The following is a 27,022-nucleotide window of genomic DNA, read 5'->3' as shown; positions in this document are numbered from 1 at the left end:
AACACCCAGGCTGCTCTATAAATACATCTCATTTTAATTACTTCAAATTAGTTCCTTAGCATCCACTCCCACCCTGCTGCACAGCCTGCTTTGCAGCAAGCAGATATTATTCTGCCGTTGAGGTCTTCTACAACACAGCAGCAACAGCAAGCTCCTTGTGCTCGCTTTCACCCCACATGGCAACACAGCAGAGACTGCAGAGCCCAAGCACATGGTTGGCAGGAGGGAAGGAGTTGCCCTTCGAGGCCAAGCTCGACCAGCCAGCTGAAGAGACCGCTCCGTGGCCTTCACAGGAACAGGGATCAGCAATAGGAGCAGTCCCATTATTTAACTTCTGGGTGGTCCCTCTCAGAACTGCCTAGAGCAGCTTTAGCCTCTCAAACACAATCAACAGGGAGAAAAGACAGAGGATCTCTGAATACTTCTAAGAAGTCACATCTTTGGAAGGCTTTGCAGATTCTCCTTGCCCCAAGAAATCCCGAGTATGCAGCTGCTCGCAGTCACAGCTTGAAACCAGGCCAGGAGAACAAACCTTCACAGTGAGAACTGCTTCAGCAGCCAGGGAAGAGTGGAGGGGGCTCCTATCAGAAGAACTTGACACCTCGGCCATCATCCAGCGTGATAATTTCAGCCTTGTGCTCTTGTTGCAAGGCTTGCAGGGCACGGAGCAGCATAGTCTCATCTAAGCCGTGGAACTCTAGGGAAGGACAGAGATCCCCATCAACAGGAAAAAAAAAAAAAAAAATCACATCAGGAAACAAACAGGCTTACAAAGTCCAGGGACTGCTGGCAGTGAAGCAGAGGGCTCTGAAGAGCACCTTTCAGACTCCAGCGCCGTAACACTACAACAAATCCAGAGTCACGGCTACACTGACAGACTCATCACTACATTGCTGCATCAGGAACAAAGCCTGAAGGTCAACAGACAAAAGGGAATGAGTCACAGCAGTCTCAAAGGCAGAGCAGAAGCTAGGCACAAAACCAAAACACCCCGCACCTCACGCCAGATAAAGAGCTGGGCACTAGGGAGGCTTGTGGGGTGGGGGGGAGGTTTAAAAAGCAAACAGTGATAACAAAGGGAGATGTTCCTGCAAAGTGGTAAAAAAGCCTTCAGAGTGGCATTTGCCAGTGGTGACCAGTGTGAACTTGCATAAGCAATTTTAAAACATTTAATCTACAAAACTATAATCTGACAATCAACTGTTTATGCGCTCAAATCAAGTGTGCTCTGAAAACCTGTGCCAGAACATTACACGCAACATTACCTTCATTCTCTGTATCGTCTCCACTGGCTAATTCGTACAGCGTGAATACGGAGTTAGTCAAGCCGTTCTTTGACACCTGGAAACATAAAAGCAATATAGCAAATCTCGTCCATGTGATTTAACATCCTTGGCAAGATCTTCTCGTACATCTCGGCGCAAATGAAATGGAATGCGGACAGCACTCGATGAGGAAAAATACCCTGGAAATGCTCTAGGGGCACTGGAGAGTCAAGAAATGACGCCTAAGGAAACTAACACGGTTCTTCTCCCTGCCCTTCTGCTCTTTCTGCCCATGTGTTTCGCAATAAGGACTTGTGCCAAACGAAGGCAACGCTGCTCTGTCCCCACTACAGAACAGCCAACTGCAGTGGGAGCAGACGACTGCATCCGCTGCTCAAACTGCATCTTACAGCAAGTAAAAAGCTGTTAACATGTCTACGCTTCTCTGCCACAGAGAGAAATGGAAGAAGAAAGGCAAAAGCAGTGAAGAAGCAAGAGAAAAATATCACAGTGGTCTTTTTCACAAATCGCAGCCAATACCACCTGTCCTCCCGGGCACAGAAAGCCTGGTCTGTGGGGTGAGACAGCTTCTACGTTCTCACCCACTGATAGATGAGCTTTCCCCATTCTTCTGGTCTCCTCCACATGATCAGAAAACTGGTTTTGTTCTTATCTAACCATTCCAGGTTCCCTAAAATCAACAGGGAAAAGGTATTTAATCAGAGCACAAGTCTATAGTAACGATCAAACCCGCAGATTTCACAACACATGCTGGACATTACGCCCACAGGTAGCTTCAGGTACCTGCCTCTCCCCGCCCCGTGACCACTCGCGCCAACTCCCTAACTATCTCTACCTGTACAGAAATTAATTTCTCCTTCGAGCCCCGTCTTCCTCCCACAACTTCACCCACCCCAGAAAGGCAAGGTCTGGCTCCCACGCGTGGGCGATGCTGGGGGGCCGTGGCGGGCAGGGAGGGCCCCGGGACCCCGCTCAGGCAGAGCCAGGGTCCACGGCAGCTGGGCGAGCCCCGGGTCCAGCTCCCGGCAGCAGGACGGGGCCTGCCCAGAGGCTGCCACCCTTTCTGCCCCGCTGACTACGGGTCGGGCACCGGCTGCAGGCGGGACGGACGGACGGATGGCACCCACCGTTCTTGCGGAGCTCCTCCAGCACCACCTGGATGGACTCCAGCGGGAGCTTCCCTGGGCGGGGGTTAAGGAGACGCTCACCGACCGCGGGAGGCAGGGAGGGGAGGGGAGGGGGCGGCAGGCGGGGGCACGGGGGGCACCGGGCCCCCAAAGGATACGCTGCAGGCGGCGGTTAGCGAAGAGCGGGCTGTCCTGGGCCTCCCGCACCGTCATGGCGGGCAGCCGGTGCCGCCGGCTGTAGGCGAGCGCCAGCGCGCACCAGGCCGAGAGCTGCTTCTGCCGCGTCTCCCCGTTGGGCTGCAGCCTGCGGAGCTCCGCTCAGCGGCCGGGCCGGGACCGGGACCGGGGCCGGGCGGCTCCGCGGGGGCACCCGGAGCTCCCGGCCCGGCCTAACGCCAGCCACGGCTCGGCCCGCCCCCCCAGGTCCCGCATCCCCCGGTCCCCCCACCCCGGCCCCGCTCCCTCAGCCCCGGCCCGCGCTCACGTGAAGAACGGCGGGAAGCTGTACTGCCAGGGCCACGCGAAGCTCATCGCCGCCACCGGAACCGCCGCCGCCGTCGCCTTCCGGCCCGCCCCTGCCCGCTTCCGGTCCGCTGCACGGTGCCCCGCCCTCCCCGCGAGGCTCCGCCCCGATGAGCCCCGCCCCCCGGGGCCGAGCCCCGCCCCCCGGAGCCCAGCCCCGCCCCCCGGAGCCCCGCCCCGCCCCCGGAGCCCCGCCCCTTCATGGCGGCGGCGGCGGCCCGGTCCCTGCCCGGTGCCCGGTGCCCCGCCGGTCGCGTTCCCCGCGGAGGGGTGCGGACTCCGTCCGCGCCCAGCGCTGCCCGCTGCCGCCCCGCAGCGAGAAGCTGCCGGCGAGGCCGTGCCGGGTCGGTGCTGGCGGCAGGAGCGGGCCCGGGGGGCCACGGCGGGAACGAGCGGCGGAAGAACCAGCGCCACGCGTGGGGGGAAGAAGCGTTTAATCCCCAGCCGCGGGGCCGGCGGTGGAGCGAGGGACGGGGTGGGGAGGCGCCGCCGGCGGCACAGCGGGAACCGGCCGCCCCGGCAGCGTGTGCCGGTAACCCCGGGCCCCCCCCCCGGGGCTGCTGAAGCGACCGGTGGCCCCGCAGCCCGGGGCGGGGAGGGGGGGGGGCGGGAAGCGTGGGGCAGCGCCCGGGCGCAGGACCTGCAGGGCCGCCGCTGCCCGCTTTCTGCCCGCCGCAGGCAGCAGAGCGGGGCGGCCGCGGGTGCCCGGGCAGCGGCGCTAGGGCTGGGCTTTGCCGTCCTTGCTGCGCCAGATGACCAGGGTGACCAGGAAGGGGATGAGGCAGATGGGGGCGATGATCATGGCCAGCAGCACGTCCTCGGGCGGGTCGAAGTAGACCTGGTGCTCCAGGGTGCAGTTGTGGAAGTAGCGGTGGTGGCTCTGGAAGATGTACCGCTCTGCCAGCGCGTTGGGGTAGCCGTAGTGCAGGTGGTCGGCCCAGGTCTCCAGGCAGGTCTGCAGGAAGCTGTAGGGCCTGGGAAGAGAGCCGCGGGGTGCTGGGAGAGAACGGGGACGTGCGGGGGCACGGGGTGGCTGCGCGACACCAGAGGCACAGACTCCCCCCCCCCAGGTGCCCCTGAGCCCCCTGCCCTGGCCCAGCAGCACCCCTCCGGACTGCCCGGGGCTTGCCCTGCGCCCCGCTGCCTGCGCCAGCCAGCCCTAAGCAGGCAGGAGCTGCTGGAGGGGAAGGTGGCCCTGGGTCCCTCAGGCCAGGAGCTGGTGGCCCGTCAACACAGACCGGGGGCTCTGCCCCAACTGAACACTTTCCGCTGCCTCAGGAGCCGCTCCACTCATGTGGACCTGGGGACGGAGCGGCCACAGGTAATGCCCCCACCAAAGGGTCCCCATGTGCGGCTTCCCCAGCTGGGGACGTCCCCGGAGCTGGTCAGAGCCCCCTGCCCCCCCCGCACCCCTGCAGCGCTGCCCAGGAGGGCTCTCCGGCCGTCCCACCGCCCTGTACCTGCTGATGACTTTCCACTCGCACAGCTCCGACACTGTCACGTTCTTCATCAGGTCGACGAAGAACTCCCAGCACTTCTGCGTGATGTTGGTATACGTCTCTTCTGCAGGAGAAAGGCGCTGAGCGTGGGCAGCACGCCCCCGCCAGAGCCCATCCCTGCCCACGGCTGCTGGCAGGTGACACCCAGCACCTGGACCCGCACCCAGGCCGGCAGGGAAGACATGGGCACGGTGTGGGGCTGCATCCCGCAGCAGCCCCGGGGCGATGCCCGGGAGCATGGCAGGAGGGCACGCTGCTGCTGGCTGCCCCCACTGTGGCCAGCGCTGGGGAGGGCTCTGTGGCACAGGCTGGCTATTTCGGGGATGGACAGAGATCACACGGCCAGGGGAAAGGGGGGGTCACCCGCGGTGCAGAGCCGGCTGCAGCTAGGGCACCGTCGGCCCCGCAGTGCTGCCCAGCCCTCACCAAGCCCCGGCACTCACCAACGAGCTGGGCCGTCCAGTTGAACATGGGCACGGGTGGGCTCGTCCTGGCATCCTGGCCAAAGCCCTCCACCTCAGCGCCTGTGTGGCAGAGCCCGGTCCCCAGGAGTGCTGCGGAGGGGAGGGGACAGGGTCAGCGGGGGACGGGCGCTGGCAGGGCTCCATGCACGGGAGCTGCCCCGACAGAGGCTGGGTCTGCAGGAGGGAACTGGTTTCGGGGGCCGCTGGAGCCTGCGGTCAGGGCACAGGGAAGCGTGCTGTCCAGCGCCCAGCACGCACCTGGGGCCAGGGTGTCCAGCCCCCTTACAGGCAGGGGCTGTGGGGATGGGGCCAGGCTGCGGGCAGCTGCCCAACAGCTCGGAGGGGCTGTCTAGGGCCTCTGGGCCCTGGGCCGTGGGCCACAGCATAGGGGCGAGCAGTGCTCCCCACCCATGGGGAGCCAGCGCGGGGGCCGCCCCATCGCCCCAGGCAGCTGCATTGCAGCCGGACGGGGCTGGGGCAGGAAGAGGAAGCGCTGGCCACAGCACAGCACTGCCAGAGAGCCCCTCCGCCTGCCATCCGCCCCACACCCAGCGCAGCCCACCGTGGCCGTGGGGCACGTCCCGCCTGGCCCACTGGAGCCCCACGGCCCGAGGAAACCGCCCTGTCCATCTTCTGCCCTCAGCTGAGGGCCCACGGCGTGGGGCGGCGATGCCGGTCATGTGGTGAACCGCACCGGTGGGCTCTGCCTGGGCCCCTCGTGGGGAGCTCCGGCACGGCCGGGCACTGGCCACGGGGTGCTCCCAGGCTGGCACGGTGGCTGCAGCGAGGGCAGCCCGCCCTGTCCCGGTCTCTGTCCCCGACGGCCCCGTCCAGCCCCTCTCCGCGCGGGCACGTGTGGTGCCGTGGCTCCCGGCCCGGGGCTTCGCAGGGCTCCCCAGCCACTCTCTTGTGGGTCATTTGCAAAAAGATTGGGGACGAGCGTGGTGGGGGACGCCCCGCAGCGCCCGTTGCCCGCCTGCCACCGGCCCCCGGCCACGCAGACGACGGCCACCACGGCCGCCCTCGGCTCTGCCCGGCTGGCCCCGTGCCGGGGTGGGCGGCGGGCCGGGCTGAGCCAAGACCCCGGCCCCGGGCCCCACGCGCGGGAGGGCGGCCGCGTGCGGGGTGGTGCGAGGCGCGGAGCCTCCCGCCGCCCGTGGCCCCGGGGCCGCCCCCCGCACACTTACCCCAGAGCAGCAGGAGCCCTCGGGAGAGGCGGCCGGAGCCCGTCTGCGCGCACGGTGCCATCCTGCAAAAGCCTGCCGGCTAACGACTGGGACAAGTATTTCAATGGAAATAACAGGAAGCAACTCCTTTCCTCTGACAGGGGCAGTTTGACTACAGGAGACGTGTGAAAAATGAGATTGCTCAGCTCTGCTTTAAAGCGGCTCTCCCGGCGGGACCCCGCCGCCGTGCGGCGCGGTGCCGGCCCCCGTGGGCATCGCTCCCGCGCCCCGGCACCCGGGCAGCCCGCGCCTCACCCAGCGGCCCAGAGGCTCCGCTCCCCACGCAGCACGTCCAGTTTTACGAGGCCGCTATTTGTTTACTTGTGTATTTCTCTTTAATCCTGTCTGGGCTGGGTTGTGAAATCCCTCGTCTCCTGCGTGGAGGGCAGGCAGCCCGACAGCCGGGGGGGAGTGGACGGGGAAGCGTAATGTCCCTGGACAGGCGCTGCCGCCCGGGCGCTGGGGCGGCAGGGGGACCCACGGTCCCGGCACCGCGGCTTCTGGCTCACCGGGCCACCTGCCCCATGGCAGGCATCGCCAGAGCAGACCCCTGGCCCCTGCCTGCAGCCGGGAAGGGAAGGGCGGTGGTGCGACCTGCCCACGGGTGCGAGGCCGACGCAGGCGGGGAGATGGGGAGAGGGCAGAGACTTGGCTGACGTTGCCAGTCCTCCGCCCCGACGCCTTCCTCCCGCACCGCCCAGCCCGGTGCCTGCCCGGCTCTGCTGGAGCCCCTCGGTCCTGGCGCAGCTCCCGCCTGCGGGGCCTGCGTCCCCCCGCAGAGCAGCGCCACCGAGGACGAGCCCAGCCCCGTGGGTCTGCAGCATTCCCGCCTGAGGACCAGGCTGAGGCTGGCTGAGCTCATTTCACCTCTGGCCTGGGGCAGAGCACGAGCCCAAAGCTGCCCCTTTAACAGCCCGCCCGCGGGACGCGCAGAGCGTGAATCGGAGCATGATGAAGCGCAGCTCGGAGGGAGCCTCCCTACTGCAGAAAGACGATCTCGCTGGGCTTCGTGCTCCCCGGCAAACGTCCTGGCAGAGCCACCCGACCCTCCCCAGGCAGCGGCAGCCACCGCTCCAGGGCACTGTGGGAACTTTGCGGGCGAGTGACCGCATCTGGAAACCATCAGACCATAGCGCCCTGGGGGCAGAAGGGTTGGAGCCCCTGGTCCCGCTCTTTGTTGGAGCCACTGGAGCCTCCAGCCGGGCGGCAGCAGCCTCTGCCAGGGAGACACCCAATGATCTCAGCACGGCCCTGGGGCTGGGATGGCCGCCCCCCTCCTGGGGCGTCCAGAGGGGACGGGCAGGGACAGGACAGGCAGGGATGAGACAGTGGTTGCCAGCCAAGGCCTGGGGCTCCTGCCCCCCCCCCAGCCTGGCATCCCCGGCACTCCCTGCCACCCCCCACCCGGGGGTGCCGAGGAAGAGGCTTGGCCCATGCAGGGTCAGGATCCCAGCGGCACCTGGGACCCTTCTCCGGACGCTCCCTGCCCTGGGGCAGATGCAGGCATCCAGAGCCCCGGGCCCAGCCTCCCCCGGTGCCACAGGACCCACTCCATCCCCAGGGATGCCCAGACTCCCCTACCTGCTCTGCCCTGTCCCTGCTCTGCCCTGTCCCCCTCACCCTTGGCCCACTCGTCCTGCTCATTAGTTCCCAGGGCTGGGAGGGAAGGGGGATGTTGCCAGCCCCTCGCAGGCACAGAGGCAGGCAGGGGCTGGGCAGCTGCCCGCTGGGGTTTGAGCCCCTTTCCGGGCTCTGGTGAGCGTCAGGGCAGCTGCAAGGGGCACGAGGCAGCTGAGCCCCACAGCCACAGCCATCCCGGGGGGCAGCCCTCCCAGCCTGGGGGGCCCGGCCCCGGTGCAGTTGGTGAAGTATTCGGCGTGGACCTGCAGGAAGAAGGCGTCGAGGACGGCGCTGGGCCAGGGGCAGGAGAGCAGCTGGGCTAGCAGCTGGGTGCAGCTGGAGAGCTCGCTGTAGGTGCTGTGGAGGGGACGGCATGAGACCGGCCTGCTGGGACGGGGACACGTGCACCACGGTGGCCCCACAAAGGCCCCGCTCTGAGCATGCATTTGGCACCGCTGGGGCTGATGCCGACCCACCTGCTGATCTGGTCCCAGCAGCAGCGGCTGCCCTCGGGGGTGGCCATGAGGGCAGCGTGGAAGGGCGCCCAGCAGTAGAGGGAGATCCAGTCCTGGTAGGTGTCCTGGCAGCGGCCTGGCCCCCCCAGCACCTCCAGTGGTCCTGCAGAGCACCGGCCAGACCCTGGGATGCCACCCCACCCCTAGCTCTCCCCCCCGAGCCGGGTTTCAGGGGGGCTGTTTGGGATCACCCCTGGGGAACACTCCCAGCTCTCCCCAGCATGGGCCAGGCACCCCATTTGCCATGTGGGAGTTCAACACATGACCTTGGGGGTCTCCACGCTGGGGCAGCCTGTGGCCACAGGGGCCCCATGGGCTCAGCCAAGCCTGGACCTGGGCTCTTGTGAGCCCCAGCACAGACCACACAGGGCCCACTGAGGTCTGTGGGTGGATGGGGAGGACAGCCAGGATGGCAGGAGGGCAGCTCTACTCACCATCCTCATCCAGGTACAGGTAGTGACCTGGAAGGACAGACGGTGCCATCGGTGCTGGCAGGACCCACGGGGCCGTGTAAGGGCAGGGCCCTGTCCCCCAGGGGTGCGGACACCACCTCCACCAGCAGCAGAGCCCGCGGCCATGGCGATGCTGCTGCAGCCGGGGCCAGAGCCACACTTGGACGATGGCACCAGGGTCCTACCTTCGTCCTCGAGGTCCCCGTAGTCAGCGTCCCCACGCCCTGCAGCAAGGACACATGGGGTACCAGGGCTCCACAGCCAGGGACAGCCTCAGTGCCCAGCTGGCTGCGGGGCACAAGCCGGGGTGGTCCCAGCACACAGGAGATCCCTCCTCCTCCCCGGCCAAGCTGAGCACAGCAGAGGTGACCAGGCCGAGGGGAGGGAAGGGGAGCAGGAGGCTCCTGGCTCTGCCTCGGCCTTTGCAACCGGGACAGGGCAGCTTCTGAGCAAACACTGACCCCATGGGCAGGGAAGTACGTGGCAAACCCTGCCCAGAGCATCCTCCGAGAGGAGACCAGGAGGGGCTGGGGGAGCTGCCACCCAGCATGGACACGTTGGGACGGAGGGGAGAAACAGGCCAGGGACCCTGTAGGGACTTGTTGCCTGGCCAGACCCTGTGCCTGATCCCCCGAGCGCCTTCATGCAGCCCCCCACGGCTGCCACCCCCACGCCGCACCGCGCAGCAGCAGCCCCAGCGGCTGCGGGTCCGGGCTGCCCTTACCCCGCTGGAGCAGAGGAAGGAGCAGGCAGCAGAGCAGCCGCACCCCGCGGCGCATCCTCCCACCGCCGTGCCCGCTGCGGCCGGGCTGGGGCTGGGGCTGTGCCCCGGCATTTATCCCGGTCCCCGGCCCGGCCCAGCGCTGCCCGCCTGCTCCCGAGCCAATGCCCGGGAAGGTCGGGGGGACGCCGGGCTCCCGCCCCGCCTGACTCAGCGAAGCTCCAGAGACATCAGATGCGGGCCCGGGCGGGCTGCGGGGCTGCGGGTACGGACCGGCCCTGCTTGTCCCCCGCGGTCACCCTGGCGGGGCCGCCCGCCCCCCGCTCCCCCCCCGCCGGGAAGAGGCGCCCCGGAGCCCGGACGGCCCGGGGGCGCGGAGCCGCCGCTCCGGGGCAGCCCCCAGCCCCCGTCCGGCGGGGCCGGGGCAGCCGGCGCCCCGCACCGCGGCGTGCGGCGGGGAAGGACGGGGCCCCCGCCGGGGCAGGACCCAGCACCGCCCGCTCCCCGCCGCCGGGGCCCCCGGAGCAGGAAGGCCGCCGCCAACAGCCGCTTCCTGCCCGGCGCCGCCGCAGGAAGCCCGGGGCCCGCCCGGCCGCGGGGACCGGCCCCGCCATCGTCCCGCGGCGAGGCGGCACCCGCGTCCCCCGGGGCGCCGGGCCCGTCCCCGCCCGCTCTGCGGCCCCGGCGGCGGGGCCCAGAAGGGCCGCGACCGCCGGAGCCGGGGCCGCCGGGGCGCCCCGTCGGGGAGCGCGGCACCGCCGGCCCACGCTGCCCCCGGGCCCGGAGGGCGGCAAAGCCGGGGCGGGGACGGGCGCTGCCCCGCCAAGCGCTTCCCGCGGGACCGGGCCGGGCTGCGCAGCAGGCTCGGGCCGGGGAGAGCCCCCGGGGAGAGCCGGGGCCGGGCGCACCCGAGCGTGGGCGAGCACCGGGGCGGGCTGGGCACCGGGCTCGGAGCCGCCGGGCGAGGCCCGTTCCCCGCGGCCGGCGGCGGGGGTGCTCTGGGCTGAAACGGGCCCGCCCCGCGGGGCTCCGCCCGGGTCCTGCCGGTGCGGGTCCGGGCCCGGAGCGCCCCGACGCCCGCGCTCCCCGCCCCGCCGGGGGAGCCCCGTGCGCCCCCGCCCCGACCGGCACCGGCGGGAGCGGGGCGGGGCCGCGGCGCGGGGGCGGGGCCTGGGGCGGTGCGGAGGCGGGGCCGCGGCGCGGGGGCGGGGCTGTCCCGGGGCGGGGCCGGGCGCGGCGCAGGCGCGGCTGCGCAGGGGCGCGCGGCCTGCCCCCGGCGCGATGGCCGAGGAGTGAGTGCGGGGCGGGGCCCGGGCTGGCGGTGCGGAGCGGGGCGGGGGGGGGGGGGACGGGACACGGACCGGCGGGGGCTCCCCCGGGGGGCAGCGGGGTTCCCGTGGTACCGGCTGGGGCCCGCGGCCGCCTGGGGCAGTGGCCGCGCCGGGCGGCGGGGCCGGGACCCGCTCCCCCGCTCCAGCGGCGCCGGCCGGCCTTGGCCCGCTCCGGTGCGTGTCACCGGCGCAGCCGGGCTGCGGGCCCGTGCTTGGCGCTGCCGCCGCTTCCGCCGCCGCCGTGCGGCCCCGCGGGGAGGCGCTCGGGCCCGGCCGGGGCGGCGGTTCGGAGCCCCCAGCGCCGTCGCGGTCCGAGGCCGGGGCGCCCCGGGGCCGGGCGGGGGGGAGCGGCCCTTGGGCCGGGCCAGGCCGGGGCTGCACCGGGGCCTGCTCCCGGCCCGGCCGGGGCGGGGGCCCGGGAGCCGCCGCTGCTCCCTCCCCCGGCCCTAGGGCTCTCCAGCGGCGTGTGCCTGGGGAGGCGGGGAACCCAGCGGACACCCCCCCCCCCCCGGGGCCTCTCGGGGCTGCAGCGGGGCGCCGGGGCCGCCGTCCGTTGTGCTGCCCGCGGAGGGGTCGCGGGGGCTCCGGGGGGCAGGAGAGGCCGGACCCCAGCCAGGCTTGGTTCTCCACTGCGGCCGACGTCCACGAGCTCCCCGGGCTCTTCAGTGCGCTTTGTGCCGTGGTTGTTCCCTAGCTAGGGCTGGTGCGGATTTACACCGTTATTTTTTCCTCGTTAGCGTCTGTGATGCGTTTAAAATCCACAGGGATTTTTTATCCTAATAGCACTTGTTTACAGGATTAAGCTCTCCATCCTTTGGTAATTTATTCCTTCTGTACTTTTATAGAAAAATGGAAATCGCCACTCCTCCAACATCAAAGTGTATTATATACTGGAAAAGAAAAGTCAAGTCTGAATATATGCGTCTCCGGCAGCTCAAGAGGTTTCAGGCGAACATGGGAGCTAAGGTAAAGACATATCAGTGGTAGCTCTAGCTGAAAGGATATCTCCTAAATGCTTCGCTTTAGCTTATAGTATTTGGGCAGCTATCAGGTGGGTGCTTCATCCTGTGGATTGATAAACTATGTGTTAGTTGCAAGCTGGATAAGTTGGAAGAGGGATTACTTCTCCTCACGCTCCATTATTAGCCTCGAGCCGTGCAGTCAGTGTCTGTTGTACGTAGAAGTCCGTTGCCTGAGTGCTTGCATAACTGCAGCAAGAGGATTCACTTCCACTTGTTCTTTAAAATACCTCTCTGCTTGAACCCTCTCTGTGCTGGTGGGTTTCAGATGACTTACTCTGATACTCCTCTCCTTGGCAGGCAGGATTTTAGAAGAGGTCAGCTGGGATCAGGAGTTATCAAAAGCTACTGGCTGTTGGGTAGATTTTCAACACAGTTTTGTACCAATACTGAGTTTAATTAGAATTCCATCTAATGAGCATCATCAATTTGAAATGCTCTGCCTTGCATGCATTTTGATGCTTGAAACAAAATCTCAAGAGGGGTTTTAGTGTTCTCCACATGATTTCTTAAGTGTTGAGTGCTGCTTTCTCTCATTTCAGGCTCTGTTTGTGGCCAACTTTGCAAAGGTTCATGAAAAGACTCAGATTCTGAATGAGGACTGGAAGAAGCTTCGAGTCCAGCCGGTGCAATTAATGAAGCCAGTCAGCGGGCATCCATTCCTAAAACAGGTGTGGAGAGGAAAAGGGGCACAGCAGCAGCAAGTGTGAACTAGAACCAGGGCTTTGCAGGGAGCTGTGAGGATATGGGACTAGTTTTTGTGTGTGCTATCCTATGTCAGTGTCAGGCCATGCCTCGCACTCTTCTGGGATGCAGAAATGGGCAGAAAAACCCTCCAAAGGCTTTTCCTGTGAAGGAGTCCCAAAGAGTGAACGAGGGGCTTCCTTGTGGTTGTCCTGAAGTGCAATTTCCCTCTGGCTGTGAGTGCGTCCCAGGGGCAGTTTCCTCACCGCCCTTCTCTTTACTTGTATTCCAGTGTACTGTTGAGAGCATTTTCCCGGGATTTCCAAGCCAGACGCTGTACATGAGGACCCTGAACACAGTGGCACTGGTGCCCATTATGTACTCCTGGTCCCCTCTTCAGCAGAATTTCATGGTATGTAGGAAGGCTGTGGAGCGTGATGTCTTGGTGCAGTTAGTGTGTAAGCGTTACGTGGTTGTGGAGTGATTACACCTTCTTCAACCCACTTGTTTCAAGCAGTGTCTGCTCAAGAGATGACGGAAGGTATCGTTTTAGTTGCTTGTTTTGTTGAATCCCATAGAACAGCCTTGTATCCACACTGTCTTGTCCAGCTAGTCTCTCCTTTATACCTGACTCCTTGATAGGGTCACCATTATTTCACAGGATTCAAGGACTAAGTATGTTTTTGGGGGTTTTTGTTTTGTTTTGGGTTTTTTTCTTAAGATTTTTCTTCCCATTTAAATGAAGAATTTTATTTCTTAGGCAGGTCCTTTCCTTTGTGACTGGATTACCCTGCTGGTCTCATTGTAAGGATGCTACTGAGGATTATTAGTTCCTCTGTCATAGCAGTGAGGGGAGTGATTTAAATGCAGATTTTGGTGTGGCGTAGTTAAGATTATTTGTTAAACAAACAGGTGGTCTGTGGCTAGCCTGGCTCGTTGCCTGGTGTGGGGTGTGGATGTGTTCCTGCAGCCTGCAGGGCTCTCTGAAGCCTCTGGTAGCAGACTGGGGGAGTAGTGTGACACCAGTGGCTGTAATGCAAAGAGTCGGTCGGTGGTGCCATGGCAATGAAGGTCCAATGTCCTTGCTCCTGTGGTTAACGCGATAATGCTCCTCAGCTTTGGCTGTGTTCCTCTGGGGAGTGAGTTACCGGTTTGCCTTTCACTGTTCCAGTTCTATTCTGCCTTGAACACAATCTCACTGACATTTTTTGGCTGTTTATTATTCTTGGCAACGTGTGTGTTTCTGAGTTTCTGTAAGCCTTGGAGGCACTGCTCTTCTTTTTCAGAGCAAATTGCACTTTCAGGGGTTGGTCAGAGTTATGCTGCTGGCATGGGATAATGAAATACCAGTGATGAGACATCTGAAACTCCAGCCAGGGAGGCTGAACCTTTGCTTTGCACTGTGCTGTCTGCAGGTCTGAATGGACAGGAGCAACCTCAGACACACAGCCTGGCTGGGGATCAGCAAGGACTGGTTTGCTGAGTTGTATCTGATCTCTTTTCAGGTGGAGGATGAAACTGTTCTGTGCAATATCCCTTACATGGGAGATGAGGTGAAGGAAGAAGATGAAACTTTCATTGAAGAACTTATTAATAACTATGACGGGAAAGTTCATGGAGAGGAAGGTAACCTGGGAGCAGTCAGCCCTGTCCATTCAGTCTCTTGCAAATAACGTATCAAAGTAGTTAAGAAGTCAAAAGGTGGCAGCAGTAACCAGCTTTTCTGTGGGAGCTCTTAGAGCAGAAAAACAGGATCATGCCTACTGTTCTAGTTTGCAAGGACACAGTCCTGCCTTTTGATATCCCACTCCGTTCTAGGCCTGGGGTGCTCTGGAGGTGATGCTCTTGTTCACAGGGGTTCACAGGCATGCTCTGGGATGCTGAAAAACATGCTAGAGGTTAGGAGGCGCTCTGCAACCTTGTTTTGCTTGTGACCTTGGCCAAGACTTTAATCAGTCTTTTCAGAATTGAAAAGCTGGTGTGTTTCCCTACAGTGCTGCCTACCCCGTCATAAAACTCTGCCTGGAGGGAGGAAGACAGTGGAAAACTCACTGATATGGCCTGTCCTCAGGTTGCTAAAAATGATACACCACTCTTAGGACTCTCTAGCAGTAAAATCCCACCTATCCCTACAAAATGGAGAGAAAGGTTCTGGTTGCTAACAATGTCGTCTGGCTGGCTTGTGATTTACCACCACGAGGTGTGTGAAAGATGATGGCACTCCCACAAACTGGCTGACATCTCTGTGTTTCAGAAATGATTTCAGGGTCAGTCCTCATCAGCGATGCTGTGTTCTTGGAGCTAGTGAATGCCCTGAATCAGTACTCGGATGAGGAAGAGGAAGGACACAATGATTCTGAAGTTAAACAGGAGGATGGGAAAGAGGAGCTGCCAGTCACAAGGAAAAGAAAGCGAATTGCAGCGGAAGGTGGGTTTGGGCCACAGAAATTGGGGTTATGTTGGTCACATTGCCATCCTGCCCTGCCTGACTAGCTGGCCACTGCTCTCCTGCCATCACTCTTGGTTATTAATGTGTCGTTAAGGGTAGTGACCAGCTTGGCAAGTTCTGGTACAGTAGTTGAAAGCAGAAGGGAAATCAGTTGTTCTCACTGTCCCGTGTGGACAGGATAAGAAGTCACCGGCTTAAAGTGTGGTGAGGAAGAATTTAGATGAGTCATCTGGAAAACTATTTCATGGTAAGATTAGCAAAGTAGTGGGGTATTATCTGAGGAGACTGCAGGATCTCTGCTCTTGAAGGTTTTAAAGTGCCAGTCTGGCAAGCGCCTGTCAGTAAATTTGTAGGTAGATCTGATTCTGCTGTAGGCCAGGGAGGTGGGCCTTTTCAGATCCCTTCCAGACCCCTTTTCCATATGTTTGTGTTCCTCTTCCCCCCCCCTTCCTGTGCCACTTGGAGCTCTTGTTGCATAGAGAAAGCTCTGGTTTGTGGGATTTTCAGCGTCCTGCATGACCTCAGGAGTGCTGACTGGTAGTTCATCTTTGTCTTTGGTTTATAGTGATATGGATAGCACAAATACCAGGACCCTTCATAGATGTAGAATAGCATTGTCTGCAAATCCTGACTTGGTAAAAATAAATAGTAATAGTCCTTAAGAAATTATTAGTACTTCCATCAATACATTATGCTACTCTGAAAGTGGCAGAGTGTACTGCATCTGGAAATGCCTTAGCCTCATTGCAGGACAAAAGATTTATCTGTTGTATATTGGATTACATTTCTGTCTCAAAATACAATTCCAAACACCTACTGGAATCGCTCCCTGTGGAAGAAGGAAAGACATGTTCACATCCAGCTTAACTGAGGAATTGTCTCTCTTCTTTTTCTCAGGTAACAAGAAGGGTTCAAAGAAGCGGTTTCCAAATGACATGATATTCACTGCTATTTCTTCTATGTTTCCTGAATATGGCTTCCCAGATGATATGAAAGAGAGGTAGAAGATCTCTACTTAAGTTGTCTGTTACCTTTCTTAGCAACAATTGAAATCTGTATTTCAGAAAACAGCACTGTGCTCTGACAAGAAAGTAGAGCTCAGCTGGCTGCAGGCACTGTGAGCAGAGTGGTTTTTGAATGTTAGAAACTTTAGTTTAGCCTCAAGGTATCTGGGCCAGTAGGACGCTGGCCCAGATAGTAATGTAGTCCTGTAAAATGTCCCAAATTAGGAAAGCTTGCACATCTGTGGGTGTTTCTGTTTGTCGAATAGGTACAGGGAGCTCACGGAAGTGTCGGACCCAAACGTGCTGCCGCCGCAGTGCACTCCCAACATAGATGGGCCATGCGCGAAGTCTGTCCAGCGGGAGCAGTCCCTGCACTCCTTCCACACCCTCTTCTGCCGCCGCTGCTTCAAATACGACTGTTTTCTGCATCGTAAGTGCAGTCTCGGCCGGACGCTTCCCTAGAGCCCTTTTCTCCTCATTTTTCCTCAGTGCTTCATACCTCTGTCCACCTTGCTTAGTGTCTGTGCTGCAGTCTTTAGAGGGTGGTGCCTCCCTGGAGTTTGCAGTGGAGCCTTAGGAGCTGACAGGTGCCCAGAAGCCTTTTATAAAGATGGCTCCACTCATTTCCTCAAACGGATGGTAAACCAACCTGCGTGGCCGTCCCCTCTTTCTCACCATTGTTCAGCACGCTGCGTTCGAGCCTCCTGGCGGTTTGTGCCAGAAATACTGCCGCAACTAGACTTTACTCTTGCTTTGCAGAAGCTCATCAGGGAAAGGCATGAATGTTTCACTTCCAAAGTCTGGACATGCCCCTGTGTTTTGTTGCCTCACTGGAACTTACAGCTTCTTCTTAGTCATGTTCCTGCGGTTTGTCCTGCCAAAGCCTTTTGGATACTGATTAGCTGTTGGACCTGCTGTTTCCCAGGTCTAAGGGCTTCTTTGGAAAGTCACAAGACTCCTTCCAGTGAATTATTTATTAAAAGATATAATATTAAGATCATGTGGTCTTTTTGTTTCAGTCTGAACACAGATCTTTTTCCTATGGCCTCTCCTTCCCAAGTGTTCCCCCACTGCTGCTGAGTCCCTGTCATGGGTTGGAGCAGGGCTGGCCAGGAGGTCCTGCTGCCTTGTTCCCTGCTGCTGGGAGAGCTGCTCGGGCACTCTTGCTGACTGTCAGGCTCCCACTTACCTTCGTTGAGCTCGTGCTGCCCCTGTCCCTTGCAGTGTGGGGGGAGACTCTGGGATGATGCTAATAGTAAAGATAACTGTTATTTTTTCAGCTTTTCATGCTACTCCTAATGTGTACAAACGAAAGAATAGAGAGACCAAGATCGAGCCAGATCCTTGCGGAGCAGACTGTTTCCTCTGGCTGGTATGTTTCTGTGTTGCTGCTTTTGAAACCACGAGAGAAGTGGTCTGGGCAGCCTTGCTCTGCAGAACTCTGTGGGTCCTTTTCACAACTTTGATGATTTTTCAGAATTAGTTCTAATCCTCATTGGATACAGGGGAGTGTGAATCCAAATGCAGACCTTGCCAGATGCATATTTTAGTGAATCTCCAACAAAGACTGATTTCATAGCTAGCAGATGGGAAAATGTGGTGACAAATTATTTCTCTGGACTCGGTGCAGCATTTGAAAAATGAAGCCCAGGTTAAAAATGCTAGGGAAGGAATCTAGCACATGTGGGGAAGGCTCGAACTATTTTAGAAATGATCTTTCAGAAATGCAGCCTAGCTGTGTTACTGGGCATGAGAGCTGCAGATCGGAAGAGCTGGCTGCAGGGAGGTGGGTGCGCGTGGTGGTGTCGGAGCTGGTCAGCTGGCTGAGATACCGGGTGTCCCAGGGAGCTGCAGGGCCAGAGCAGAGGGAGAGGCCAGGATAGCTTCATTGCCAGGGCAAGAGGCTGGGGAGCGGACTGGAGGAACGGGGCAAGGGAGCCTCTTCCGAGCGGGCAGTGACGCTGAAGGAAACAAAGCGGGAATGTGCGGTGGGGCAGGCGGCAGCGCCTTGGCAGTCACTGAAGTGACCATGCGTGGCGGGTCTTCCACCCTCCCTTGGTAGTGGCAGGGCAGGGCTTGTCCCAGGGCCTGTGGAAAAGCCTTTCTGTGTTCCCTGGTCATCTGCCATCCGCCTTGTCTTCTGCTCTGGTTGCAGGAAGGAGCCAAGGAGTTTGCTGCGCTGCACAACCCCAGGTCCAAGTGCTCAGGCCGGCGCCGCCGGAGGCACCACGTGGTGGGTGCTTCCTGCTCAAACGCCCCAGCTTCTGCCGTCGCTGAGACGAGGGAGGGCGACAGCGACCGAGACACGGGCAACGAGTGGGCCTCTAGCTCCTCGGGTACGATGCCAGCCCAGAGACACCCCGCTCCCCTCCGGCGGTATGAGCAGTAAGGCCAGGCGGCACCTCGCAGCCGGGGCTCTCCCTGGCTTGCCTCTGTGTCCTGCACAGGGGTGTGGATTTCGGAGTTAGCAAACAGAGTCGGTGTTTCCAGCTGGGCTTAAACAAACATGAGGGACACCAGGCCCTGCCCCTGCTGCTCTGGGATTTGCTGTCCTCTTCCAGGAAGGAGGAATCTTGCCAGGCAAAGTGAGAGCTTTGCTGGGACCTGCAAAGCCAAGAGCCCTCGGCTCTGAGCACCTTGCCTGGCGGTGCATGAGGAAAGTGCCCAGGCAGCACCGGTCTGCGCACTTGTCCCTGCTGCAGCACAGAGCAGTGGCCAGGGAGCTGTCGAGGCAGGGGGCTTGTCCGTGGACCTGCCAGGGGTGAGCACTTCCTCGGTGCTGCAGATGAGCACCAAGCTGCTCCTGTCACGCCAGGGGAAGTGGTGGTGGCCGGGGCAGAATGAGCTCCCGGGGGGCAGAGGGCTCCCATACATCTGGGTCCCATCTAGGGCGGGAGAGGAGAGAGCGACTTCCTCGTCTTCGGGCCTCTCTGGTGCTGCTGCTCTGGTCAGGGGGCTCCGTCCTGGGCCAGCCCTGGAAGGGGAAGGCGGCACGGTGGCTCTGGTGCTGCCTTGCTGTGAGGGGGCCAGTGCCACCGTCCCAACCGGTGCTGGTGCTGGGCTGCCTGACTAGAGGCAGGAGCGTGCGGCAGGGAGCGTGGTGCAGGGCTGCCGGGAGGTGTAGAGGTGTCCTGGTTTCAGGTGCTGGGCTGAGGCAAGGTGTCAGGCACTGCTAGGGGACCGCTGGCCTCGGGAGCTGTGACAGCGAGGGTGCGTTCTCCCATGCTGTGTTTGGCCTAACGTCTGCCTTTTCTGCCAGAGGCAAACTCCCGCTGCCAGACCCCCACCAAGCAGAAGCTGAGCCCGGCTTCCTCCCAGCTGTTTGCGGTGGAGACACCGCAGGAGCCCGTTGAGTGGACGGGAGCCGAGGAGTCACTCTTCCGCGTCTTCCATGGGACCTACTTCAATAACTTCTGCTCAATTGCCAGGCTGCTGGGAACAAAGACATGCAAGCAGGTGGGTGCTTGGAGAGGGCAGGCACTGCAGTGCCTGGCCCAGCAGCAGGAGAGAGCTTGCCTGTTGTTTTTTCTTCTCTGCCACAAACCACCTTGAGGAATGTGTTGCATCAACACTTTGTGGAGTTCGGTGGTGTTATTTTTGCAGTAGTGCTGCTGGTTGCAGAATGAGCCCGGCACATGCCCGGTGCTGTTAGCTTCTTCCAGTGTCCCTTGTCTGAGGCTGGGCACCCTGGCAGGGCAGGTACTCTTGTTTCCCAGGCAAGAGAAACAATGGCACCTGTGGTCAGTGAAACTGGGGGCAGAACTGCCCACTTACTGGCCCCGGGACTGGGACCCCCACTGTGTGTGCTTGCTTGTACTCTCTGTTTATGCTTTAGATAAAACCAACTTGAGTACACTGAACTTTATTCTTTTTTTGCTTCTGTTCTTTGGTAGGTCTTTCAGTTTGCAGTAAAAGAATCGCTTATAACAAAACTGCCAACAAACGAATTAATGAATCCATCTCAGAAGAAGAAAAGGAAGCACAGGCAAGTGTTGGACAAGCTTGTTTTGTTCTTAAAATGCAACCAGATCCACTGCTTTCTGTGCCAGCACATTCCTGGTAATCCCCATCTGGCTCCCATCTGTGCGCACATCCCACTGTCGCACAGGGCTGCTGGCTGGGCGCTGGGCCCTGGCCTGTCTCCTCGGTGCTGCTGCCCTGGCTGGGGGGCTCTGCAGCCCTGGGCTCAGCCCCGGAGGAGAGAGCAGCACAGTGCCCGGCTGTAGTGCCGCACTGCTGCGGGAGGGACAGTACTGCTGTCCTAACAGCACCCTTAGCCTCAGCTCCCTGACTTGGAACCTACTTTTTGTGTGCTGATCCCAGTGTGTCCAGTATTACTCTGGCTCTACTATTTGCTTCAAATAACTTCTGCTGTAGCTGCATCATTCTCATCTTTCTCCGCTTTATGGCTGTCTGGTGGTTATTAATGCATGAAGCTGCCAGACAGCCTCGCTAGAATCGCCTGTCTCCTGCTGCCGTGCTTGACCGGCGGTGCTGAGCAGTCGTGGCCGGCTCTTCCTGATGGAGGCTCGCGCGTCCCCTCAGACCCTCTCTGCTTCTCTTCCAGGCTGTGGGCTGCTCACTGCAGGAAGATTCAGCTGAAGAAAGGTAGCGTTTGCTGTGGCTGCGTCATGCGAGGTTTGCGTGGCCACTGCCCCGTGGGATCGAGTTTTCTGTCTCTGACTCACGCAACGGGACGGCTGCGTCCTGCTCTCCAGCCCAGCAGCTGCAGCAGAGCAGAGCAGGAGTGGTTTCCCCCAGCCAGGCTCCTTGGGGTGCCTCGGGCCGGCCCCGCTGCGGCTGTGCCATGGGAATCGCTGCTGTGCCAATGCTCTCTCTGAGGCTGTATGTGCGGTGCGGTCTTGCTCCAGCCAGAGGGGAGGCTGAGGTTTGGTGTGCAGCCCCGCTGTAAAATGGGCTGTTCGGGGCAGAGCAGACGTGTGCCATGTGCAGGTAATCACAGCCATGTGTCTGCGGGAGCTGTGCACTGGGTGCTGCTGGGCTCCCAGCCCTCTACAGGCAAATGGGAAGCTTGCACCTTCCCTGCTCCAGAGCCCTGGCTGTGTTGCTTTTAAACGTTTCTGCAATGTGCAGCTTCTAATCCGGGCATTTCTCCTCTTGTTCTAGATAATTCGCCTACCCAGGTGTACAACTACCAGCCCTGTGACCACCCCGAGCATCCCTGTGACAGCTCCTGCCCTTGCATCATGACTCAGAATTTCTGTGAGAAGTTCTGCCAGTGCAACCCTGACTGTAAGGAGAAGCCTGGGATTATCGGGCAGGAAAGCGGCCAGCTCTCCTGACACAGACCAGAGGGAGGGTGCAGAGTTGGGACTTGCTGGAGGCCTGCTTTGTGCCTGCTTTATTCCTGCATTCACTGCTCTGTCCATCAGCAGCAGTTTGATTAGCAGTCTGCTAAAGTCCAAGGGGAAACTGTTCCATGCTGCCCAGTGACTCTCAGCAGCTGAGATACGTGCTCTTGTTAGAGAACACTTGTCCACATGTCTGTATCCAGCATCAACAACCCCTGGCTGATGCTGCTGATTCCCTGAGAGCAGGATGCATGGCCAGCAGTTAGGGTGGGAGTTGGGTCACTGCTCTGCCGTGGTTATTTTTCCTCTTTGGGCTTCCATTCCCAGCTCTGCAATGGAGATAACTGCACTTGCCCACACCAGTGGGGCTTCTAAGGGTGGATTTGTTAAGGTTTATGACACAGCTTGGGGCTGGAAGGACTACAGGGTGAAAGGGAGCCAACTCAGGCTCAGTACTGATCTGTTATGTTTATGTTATCCAAGTAGTTTATTTGCAAACTGCACATAATTAGTCCCAAGAGGCAGAGCAGCGTCTCCAGCCATGCAGATGGGAAGGACCCTGTGCATGGTCTGTGCTTTGCTAGGTGTGAGCAGTGATCAAAGCTCCTGTGTGCACAGAGTGTTTCTGTGATTTACTTCCAGCTCCTGGGTGCCCAGGCTGCCTTGCGTTCACCTTGTCTCATTGTGTTCTTAGCGAGCGCTGTCCTGGTGACTTTGGGGGGCAGGAAGGCGGGCTGGGGGCTCCTGTCTCTGCTGCCCAGAGCAGAGTGAATGTGGAGCTCTTTGTTAGCACAAAGGCACCGTTCTTATGTTATCAGGGTGGTGGGCAGGCAGCGTAGCCCATCATCACAGACAGGCTTAGTTCTGTACCTGCCCAGGGCCTGCCAGGGAGGACATTTGGTGGGGCAGGGACACCACACGGCCCCTCTATTCTCTGAAAAACCTCATGGTGCAAAACCATGGGCTGTGTTGCTGCAGGTCAGAACCGCTTCCCGGGCTGCCGCTGTAAAACCCAGTGCAACACCAAGCAGTGCCCATGCTACCTGGCTGTGCGGGAATGCGATCCGGACCTCTGCCTGACCTGTGGGGCTTCAGAGCACTGGGACTGCAAGGTGGTCTCCTGCAAGAACTGCAGCATCCAGCGAGGTCTCAAAAAGGTACTGTCAGCAGCATGGCTATGGACTGCTGGCAGGGGGCTGCCTCGGGGTAGAGCTGATAACCAGAGCTCCTGCTGTGTGGGAGAGAGTGTGTGAGCCACCCGCAGCTGCCTGAGGGAGGAGGTCTGGGAGACAGGCTGCTCTGCCCCAGGCTTCTGTAGCACTTAATCTGGAATATGGATTATGGATGTGAAAATTAGGAGATGGGAGTTACATCAGGAAGGGTGAGAGCAAGGGCGTGTAAAAAGTGACTGCAGAGAGAGGTTTAGTCTTGAATTCTGCTGGTCAGGGCAAAGAATTGCATGTAAAAAAGACAAAAATTCAGAAAAAGATGCAAATTAGTGGGTGTCAACTAATGTGCAGCTCCAGCCTAATGGTGCTATGATATGTAAGTCTGTAGGGAGCTGTGTGTCACCTTAAACCAGGGGATGCTGACCCTGTGATGTTGGGACTTCAAGTGTGGCAGCCAGCACAACGTGGCTGTTCCTGGGCACTGCCCTAACCCCGGCATGTGCAACAGTTCTGGGAGGTGGAGAGCTCTTCACTGTTGCTTTCTGGTCTGCCTGATGCATGGGGCCTAACCTGTGTGCTGGGAGGTGGTGGGCCTGCTGACCATAACCTTTTCCTTTTCACCTTGGCTTCAGCATTTGTTACTGGCACCATCAGATGTCGCCGGCTGGGGGACTTTCATCAAGGAATCTGTGCAGAAGAATGAGTTCATCTCGGAGTACTGTGGTGAGGTCAGTGCTTCTGCCCGTGCTGGGGCTGCTGTGGTGTGTGCTCGGGAGGCTGCGTTTAGTGGAAGTGCTTCCTTCGGCTGCTGGTCCGGCGGCGACAGCATGCCTTCCCCAGCTTGACCATGGCCGCGGGCTCACTCTGACCAGGTTTAGAGATTGAATCTTGTACTATTTTGGGACCCATTTCAGTACCTCTAGGCCCTCCACTGTGGAGGAACGTGTCGTGTATGTGCTGCTCCCTGAGAGCCTAGCTTTTGCCTCTGCTCCCTCCCTGGGAGCCCTGGCAGGCTCATGCCCGTTGGGGTGGGAGGGCAGGAGGGTGTTTCCAGGAGGTGGGCGAGCACTGCTTCTCACAGCGATCCTCGCTGTGCCCTCAGGCGCTGAGTCTCTCAAGGCATTCTCCTTCTCCAGCTTATTTCACAGGATGAGGCTGACCGGCGAGGGAAGGTCTATGACAAGTATATGTCCAGCTTCCTCTTCAACCTCAACAACGGTAACTCGCCTGGGGCTTCGGGGGGTGGAGGAGACTTGGGCTTCCTGGCAGGGGGCTGGTGGCTGGGCGGGCAGTCTCAGCCTGTCTGTCATCTGAGCAGCAGGCCTCTCTTTACACTACCGTTTTCTTTTTCATTTTTTTAAATAGATTTTGTTGTTGACGCCACCCGCAAAGGAAATAAAATCCGCTTTGCCAATCACTCAGTGAACCCCAATTGCTATGCCAAAGGTGAGATATCCCTGCCCAGTCAGACCTTGGTGGGGGATGGCTCTCTGGGGTCCTGCTCAGCTCCGGGATTGCAGTGGATTCTCTGGGGTCCCAAGTCACCCTGAGCCTGTGGGAGGAGCAGAACTTCAAAGACCTGGACAAAGTCTCCTCCTCTCTGCAGCAAATCACGTTCCTGCTGGTGAGGGCCCCGCTCAGCTCTGTGGTGGCCCTGGCCTCACAAGGAGAGATCGCTGCTAGAGGGTGACTAGGAGCTCCCCGGGGAGCACCCCGTTGCTGCTAGGCAGGAGCTCGGGTACCGTGGTCCCTGGGAGGTGGCCAGGCAGGGCAAGAGTGCTGTGAGACCTCCTGGCCTGAGCTGGAGCTGCAAGTCTCTGATGTTGTCTCTCTGGTTGCAGTTGTGATGGTGAATGGAGACCACCGGATAGGGATCTTTGCCAAGAGGGCCATCCAGGCAGGAGAGGAGCTCTTCTTTGATTACAGGTACCTTGGGGAGCGGCTGGCCGGGAACTGGGGTGCAGGGTTGTCCCCACTTTCTGTGTACATGTTTGTGGGGAGCGCAGGAGGTCATTGCAGCAGCTGTGACTTTCCTGTCTTGTAGGTACAGCCAAGCAGATGCCCTGAAGTATGTCGGCATAGAGAGGGAAACAGATATCATCTAGGCTCTGTGTGGGGCGGTCGCCAGCACACCTTGCTGCTGCACCTTGTAAGCAATGCCATGTTTGCTTCACGCTGACATGACTGCTGCTGTTCCTGTTGCTGTGTGTGTCACAAGTGCTACTTTCCATCCAGACGCCCAGAGAGAGACTCAGGGCAGGAGTGTGAATGGCTGCTGCTGGGGTGGCAGCTTTGCCAGCCCTGGGCTGGGGCAGGCTCTGGAGCCTTGCTCTGCGAGCAGTCTCCTGGGCTGGAGGGAGCCCGTGGACCAAGGCAGCTGGGGCTTGAAGAAAAGCTGTGGTGCAGGAGGAGGGACAGCTGCAAATTCTCAGTCTCTTTCCATTTTCTGCCGACTGCTGGAAGAACAAGAGCGAGTGAGGTACTGCCTGCACCGAGACCTGGGGCACAGCTGGGAGGCAGAGGGGCTGGTGGTCCCCTCTGGCCCTGTCCCCTGGGATAGGCTCTTGTCTTGGGTGCTACCTCTTGCTGCCTGTTTTGTCCTGTTGACAAGGACAGCAACAGGGTTGGAAGCCATAAAGACACGGCTGCAGTGGTCCCTGGGCCCCAGGCTGCTGTTGCTGAGGCTCTGTTTCCCCTCTGCCCCAGCTGGCTGGGGGACAGAGACTGCCTGGCCGTGACTGGCATGGCACGATGCCCGGGGATGGGGAGAGCAGCACTATGCAAAAAGTCACTTTGGGTAGGGTTGCCACTGAGCTGGTTAGAGACAATGTTACGGGGGTGCTGCTGCAAGCACAAGAGGAGTCCAGAGGCAGCAGGAACCCGTGAGCCCTTCCAGCCCGTGGTGTGGCTGTGGCATGGCTGGTTGGCTCGTGCCCATCCCCAGCTGCTCTGCTGTGTGGCCCTTCTGGGGCTGGTGCATGGATGCTTCTGCCAGGCAGTTTTGGGGCTGCGGGGGGGGGACTCCTGCTGACCGGCTGGGGCTACACCCAGAGCAGGAGATGGGCCTCAGCCACCCTCTGCTCCGAGCAGGCGCTTCCTGACCATGCGTTACCAGAGCTGGTTCCTCCACCCTCCTCTGTCAGGACGCTCCCTTTCGGAGCAGCACAGGCTCTATGGGAGGTGTCGGGGACTTCAGGAGCCAGCAGAGCGGGTCCCCTTGGGGCGAGAGCCTTTCGTTGTGCAGGACTCATTAAATGTTGCTGTGCTGAGGTTTGAATAGGGTGCAGCAGACCTGCCACTGTCTGCGGTGACCCAGGGAAGGCTCCTCAGAAACCTACCTAGGGGTTTCTGACACTCTGGTCCTGGTCCTGGCCCTGGCCCTGGAGATAAAGGGGAAATGTTCTCTGGCAGGGTGAGGTTTGGCCTTAGCACCCCATGCAAAAAGAAAAAGAAAAAAGCACTTTAAACTAATCCTTCTCAGCTGGCAGCTGGGCCCCAGGTACCACTCTGGCGGTGGAGGGACCATGGCTGTCATCTCTCAGCAGCACCTTTGCAGGGACGTTGCTCTGGGCCTGGGATGGGGCAGTCTGGATAAGGGGGCTTTTCCCTGAGCAGGGCCTGGGGTGACCTGAAGGATGGGGCTGTCCCCTAGGAGCCACGTACACTGCCAGCCGACTGCCCAGGCTGATGCTGGGTGCCGGAGGGTGCTCCGCCGGGTGTCCAGCGCTGGGCTCCCAGGATGGCGCAAGGAGCCCAGCTGAGGCCTGACATGGCATTGAGGGGGCCGGAGCCCCTCACCCCTGTAGGGTGTGAGGAGGGTGGGTAGTGTTTGCCTGGGGGCACCGCACAGAGGTAAGCAGCACTGGGGCCCTTGCCCTGCTCCTTTGAGGAACCGCGGGGCTCCTAAGGCACAGCCCCGTCCCAGCCCTGTGGTCCACGAACGCAGGGAGGTGCTGGGTCTGCCCCGGGAGCCGAGCCCTCCCTGGCACAGCCCTGCGCCATGCTTTTCCCAGCCTCCCCCCATGGCAGGCGAGGCTGCCCGTCTGTCCTTCCTGCTGTCTGTGACTCCCTCCTGGGGCTTGGAGGGGTTTGGGTCTGTCTGGAGCAGCACTTGTACCCTGGCACCTGCCTGAGCCCCACTCCCTGTCGCCTCCGTCCGCCCAGCTCACCCCGACCCTGCTCTCAGCTCAGCGTCCTCTGCCACTTTGGCCATATCTGCACTATGCCAGGCTTGTGTCTGTGGTTTGTTGACGGTGAATAATAATGCACTTTAAAAATAATGTGGCTTGTAGCCTTTGTCATAATAAAGTGGTAGTGAACATCCTCCTGTGGCTTGCTGGCCTCTGTTACCCCAGGGAGCAGCTGGCAGCAGCATGTTCTCTGCCTGTTGTGGGCTCAGTCCGGCTGCCCCCTCCATACCAGTTGGCACCCCAGAGCCCAGTGGGGCTCGTGAGCAGCCCAGTGCCACCAGCTACCCCAATTGGCACCAGCTCAGGGCTGGGAGGCAGCAGAGGTGCACAGTGGGGAGAGCAGGACATACTTATGTATGTACAAGCATAGCAGTGGGCTGAGCTGCATCCAGCCCCAGCTTTCTGCATCCTGCTCCAGGAGTGGGACTTGCC

At 60.3% G+C, this 27,022-nt stretch overlaps 4 protein-coding genes across 5 annotated transcripts; 1 reads left to right on the top strand and 3 right to left on the bottom strand.

Annotated features, from left to right (window-relative positions):
* Positions 1-11: 11 nt before the first annotated feature.
* VPS25 (vacuolar protein sorting 25 homolog) lies at positions 12-3,007 on the bottom strand. Its single transcript, XM_052785554.1, has 6 exons — positions 2,898-3,007; positions 2,572-2,717; positions 2,414-2,467; positions 1,868-1,956; positions 1,266-1,341; positions 12-697 (listed from the first exon to the last, which is right to left on the bottom strand). The coding sequence occupies exons 1-6, from the start codon at positions 2,942-2,944 to the stop codon at positions 585-587; spliced, it is 525 nt and encodes a 174-aa protein (XP_052641514.1). The 5' UTR covers positions 2,945-3,007; the 3' UTR covers positions 12-584.
* A 347-nt stretch (positions 3,008-3,354) lies between these two features.
* RAMP2 (receptor activity modifying protein 2) lies at positions 3,355-6,488 on the bottom strand. Its single transcript, XM_052785552.1, has 5 exons — positions 6,380-6,488; positions 6,086-6,236; positions 4,878-4,988; positions 4,396-4,498; positions 3,355-3,909 (listed from the first exon to the last, which is right to left on the bottom strand). Exons 2-5 carry the CDS (start codon positions 6,144-6,146, stop codon positions 3,654-3,656), a joined length of 531 nt encoding a protein of 176 aa, XP_052641512.1. The 5' UTR covers positions 6,147-6,236; positions 6,380-6,488; the 3' UTR covers positions 3,355-3,653.
* Positions 6,489-6,657: 169 nt separating this feature from the next.
* Positions 6,658-10,545, bottom strand: LOC128141023 (receptor activity-modifying protein 1-like). Its single transcript, XM_052785551.1, has 5 exons — positions 9,436-10,545; positions 8,897-8,935; positions 8,694-8,720; positions 8,221-8,362; positions 6,658-8,101 (listed from the first exon to the last, which is right to left on the bottom strand). Exons 1-5 carry the CDS (start codon positions 9,488-9,490, stop codon positions 7,768-7,770), a joined length of 597 nt encoding a protein of 198 aa, XP_052641511.1. The 5' UTR covers positions 9,491-10,545; the 3' UTR covers positions 6,658-7,767.
* A 95-nt stretch (positions 10,546-10,640) lies between these two features.
* On the top strand, positions 10,641-26,723 carry EZH1 (enhancer of zeste 1 polycomb repressive complex 2 subunit). Of its 2 annotated transcripts, none has more exons than XM_052785508.1 (20): positions 10,641-10,724; positions 11,609-11,729; positions 12,325-12,453; positions 12,759-12,878; positions 13,972-14,092; positions 14,721-14,894; positions 15,813-15,915; positions 16,186-16,349; positions 17,200-17,291; positions 18,075-18,255; positions 19,179-19,375; positions 19,813-19,904; positions 20,487-20,527; positions 21,047-21,172; positions 22,210-22,388; positions 23,033-23,128; positions 23,537-23,618; positions 23,766-23,846; positions 24,242-24,330; positions 24,449-26,723. In XM_052785508.1, exons 1-20 carry the CDS (start codon positions 10,714-10,716, stop codon positions 24,503-24,505), a joined length of 2,256 nt encoding a protein of 751 aa, XP_052641468.1. In that variant the 5' UTR covers positions 10,641-10,713; the 3' UTR covers positions 24,506-26,723. The 2 variants fall into 2 exon arrangements, with proteins under 2 accessions (XP_052641468.1, XP_052641469.1); XM_052785509.1 differs by lacking the exon at positions 10,641-10,724 and adding an exon at positions 10,829-10,937.
* Positions 26,724-27,022: the final 299 nt, after the last annotated feature.

The sequence above is a fragment of the Harpia harpyja genome, chromosome 4 (assembly GCF_026419915.1).
Source record: "Harpia harpyja isolate bHarHar1 chromosome 4, bHarHar1 primary haplotype, whole genome shotgun sequence".
Classification (NCBI taxonomy): Eukaryota; Metazoa; Chordata; class Aves; order Accipitriformes; family Accipitridae; genus Harpia; species Harpia harpyja.
Note: the sequence above shows the minus strand (reverse complement) of the source record. Positions and strands in the feature narration are given on the sequence as shown.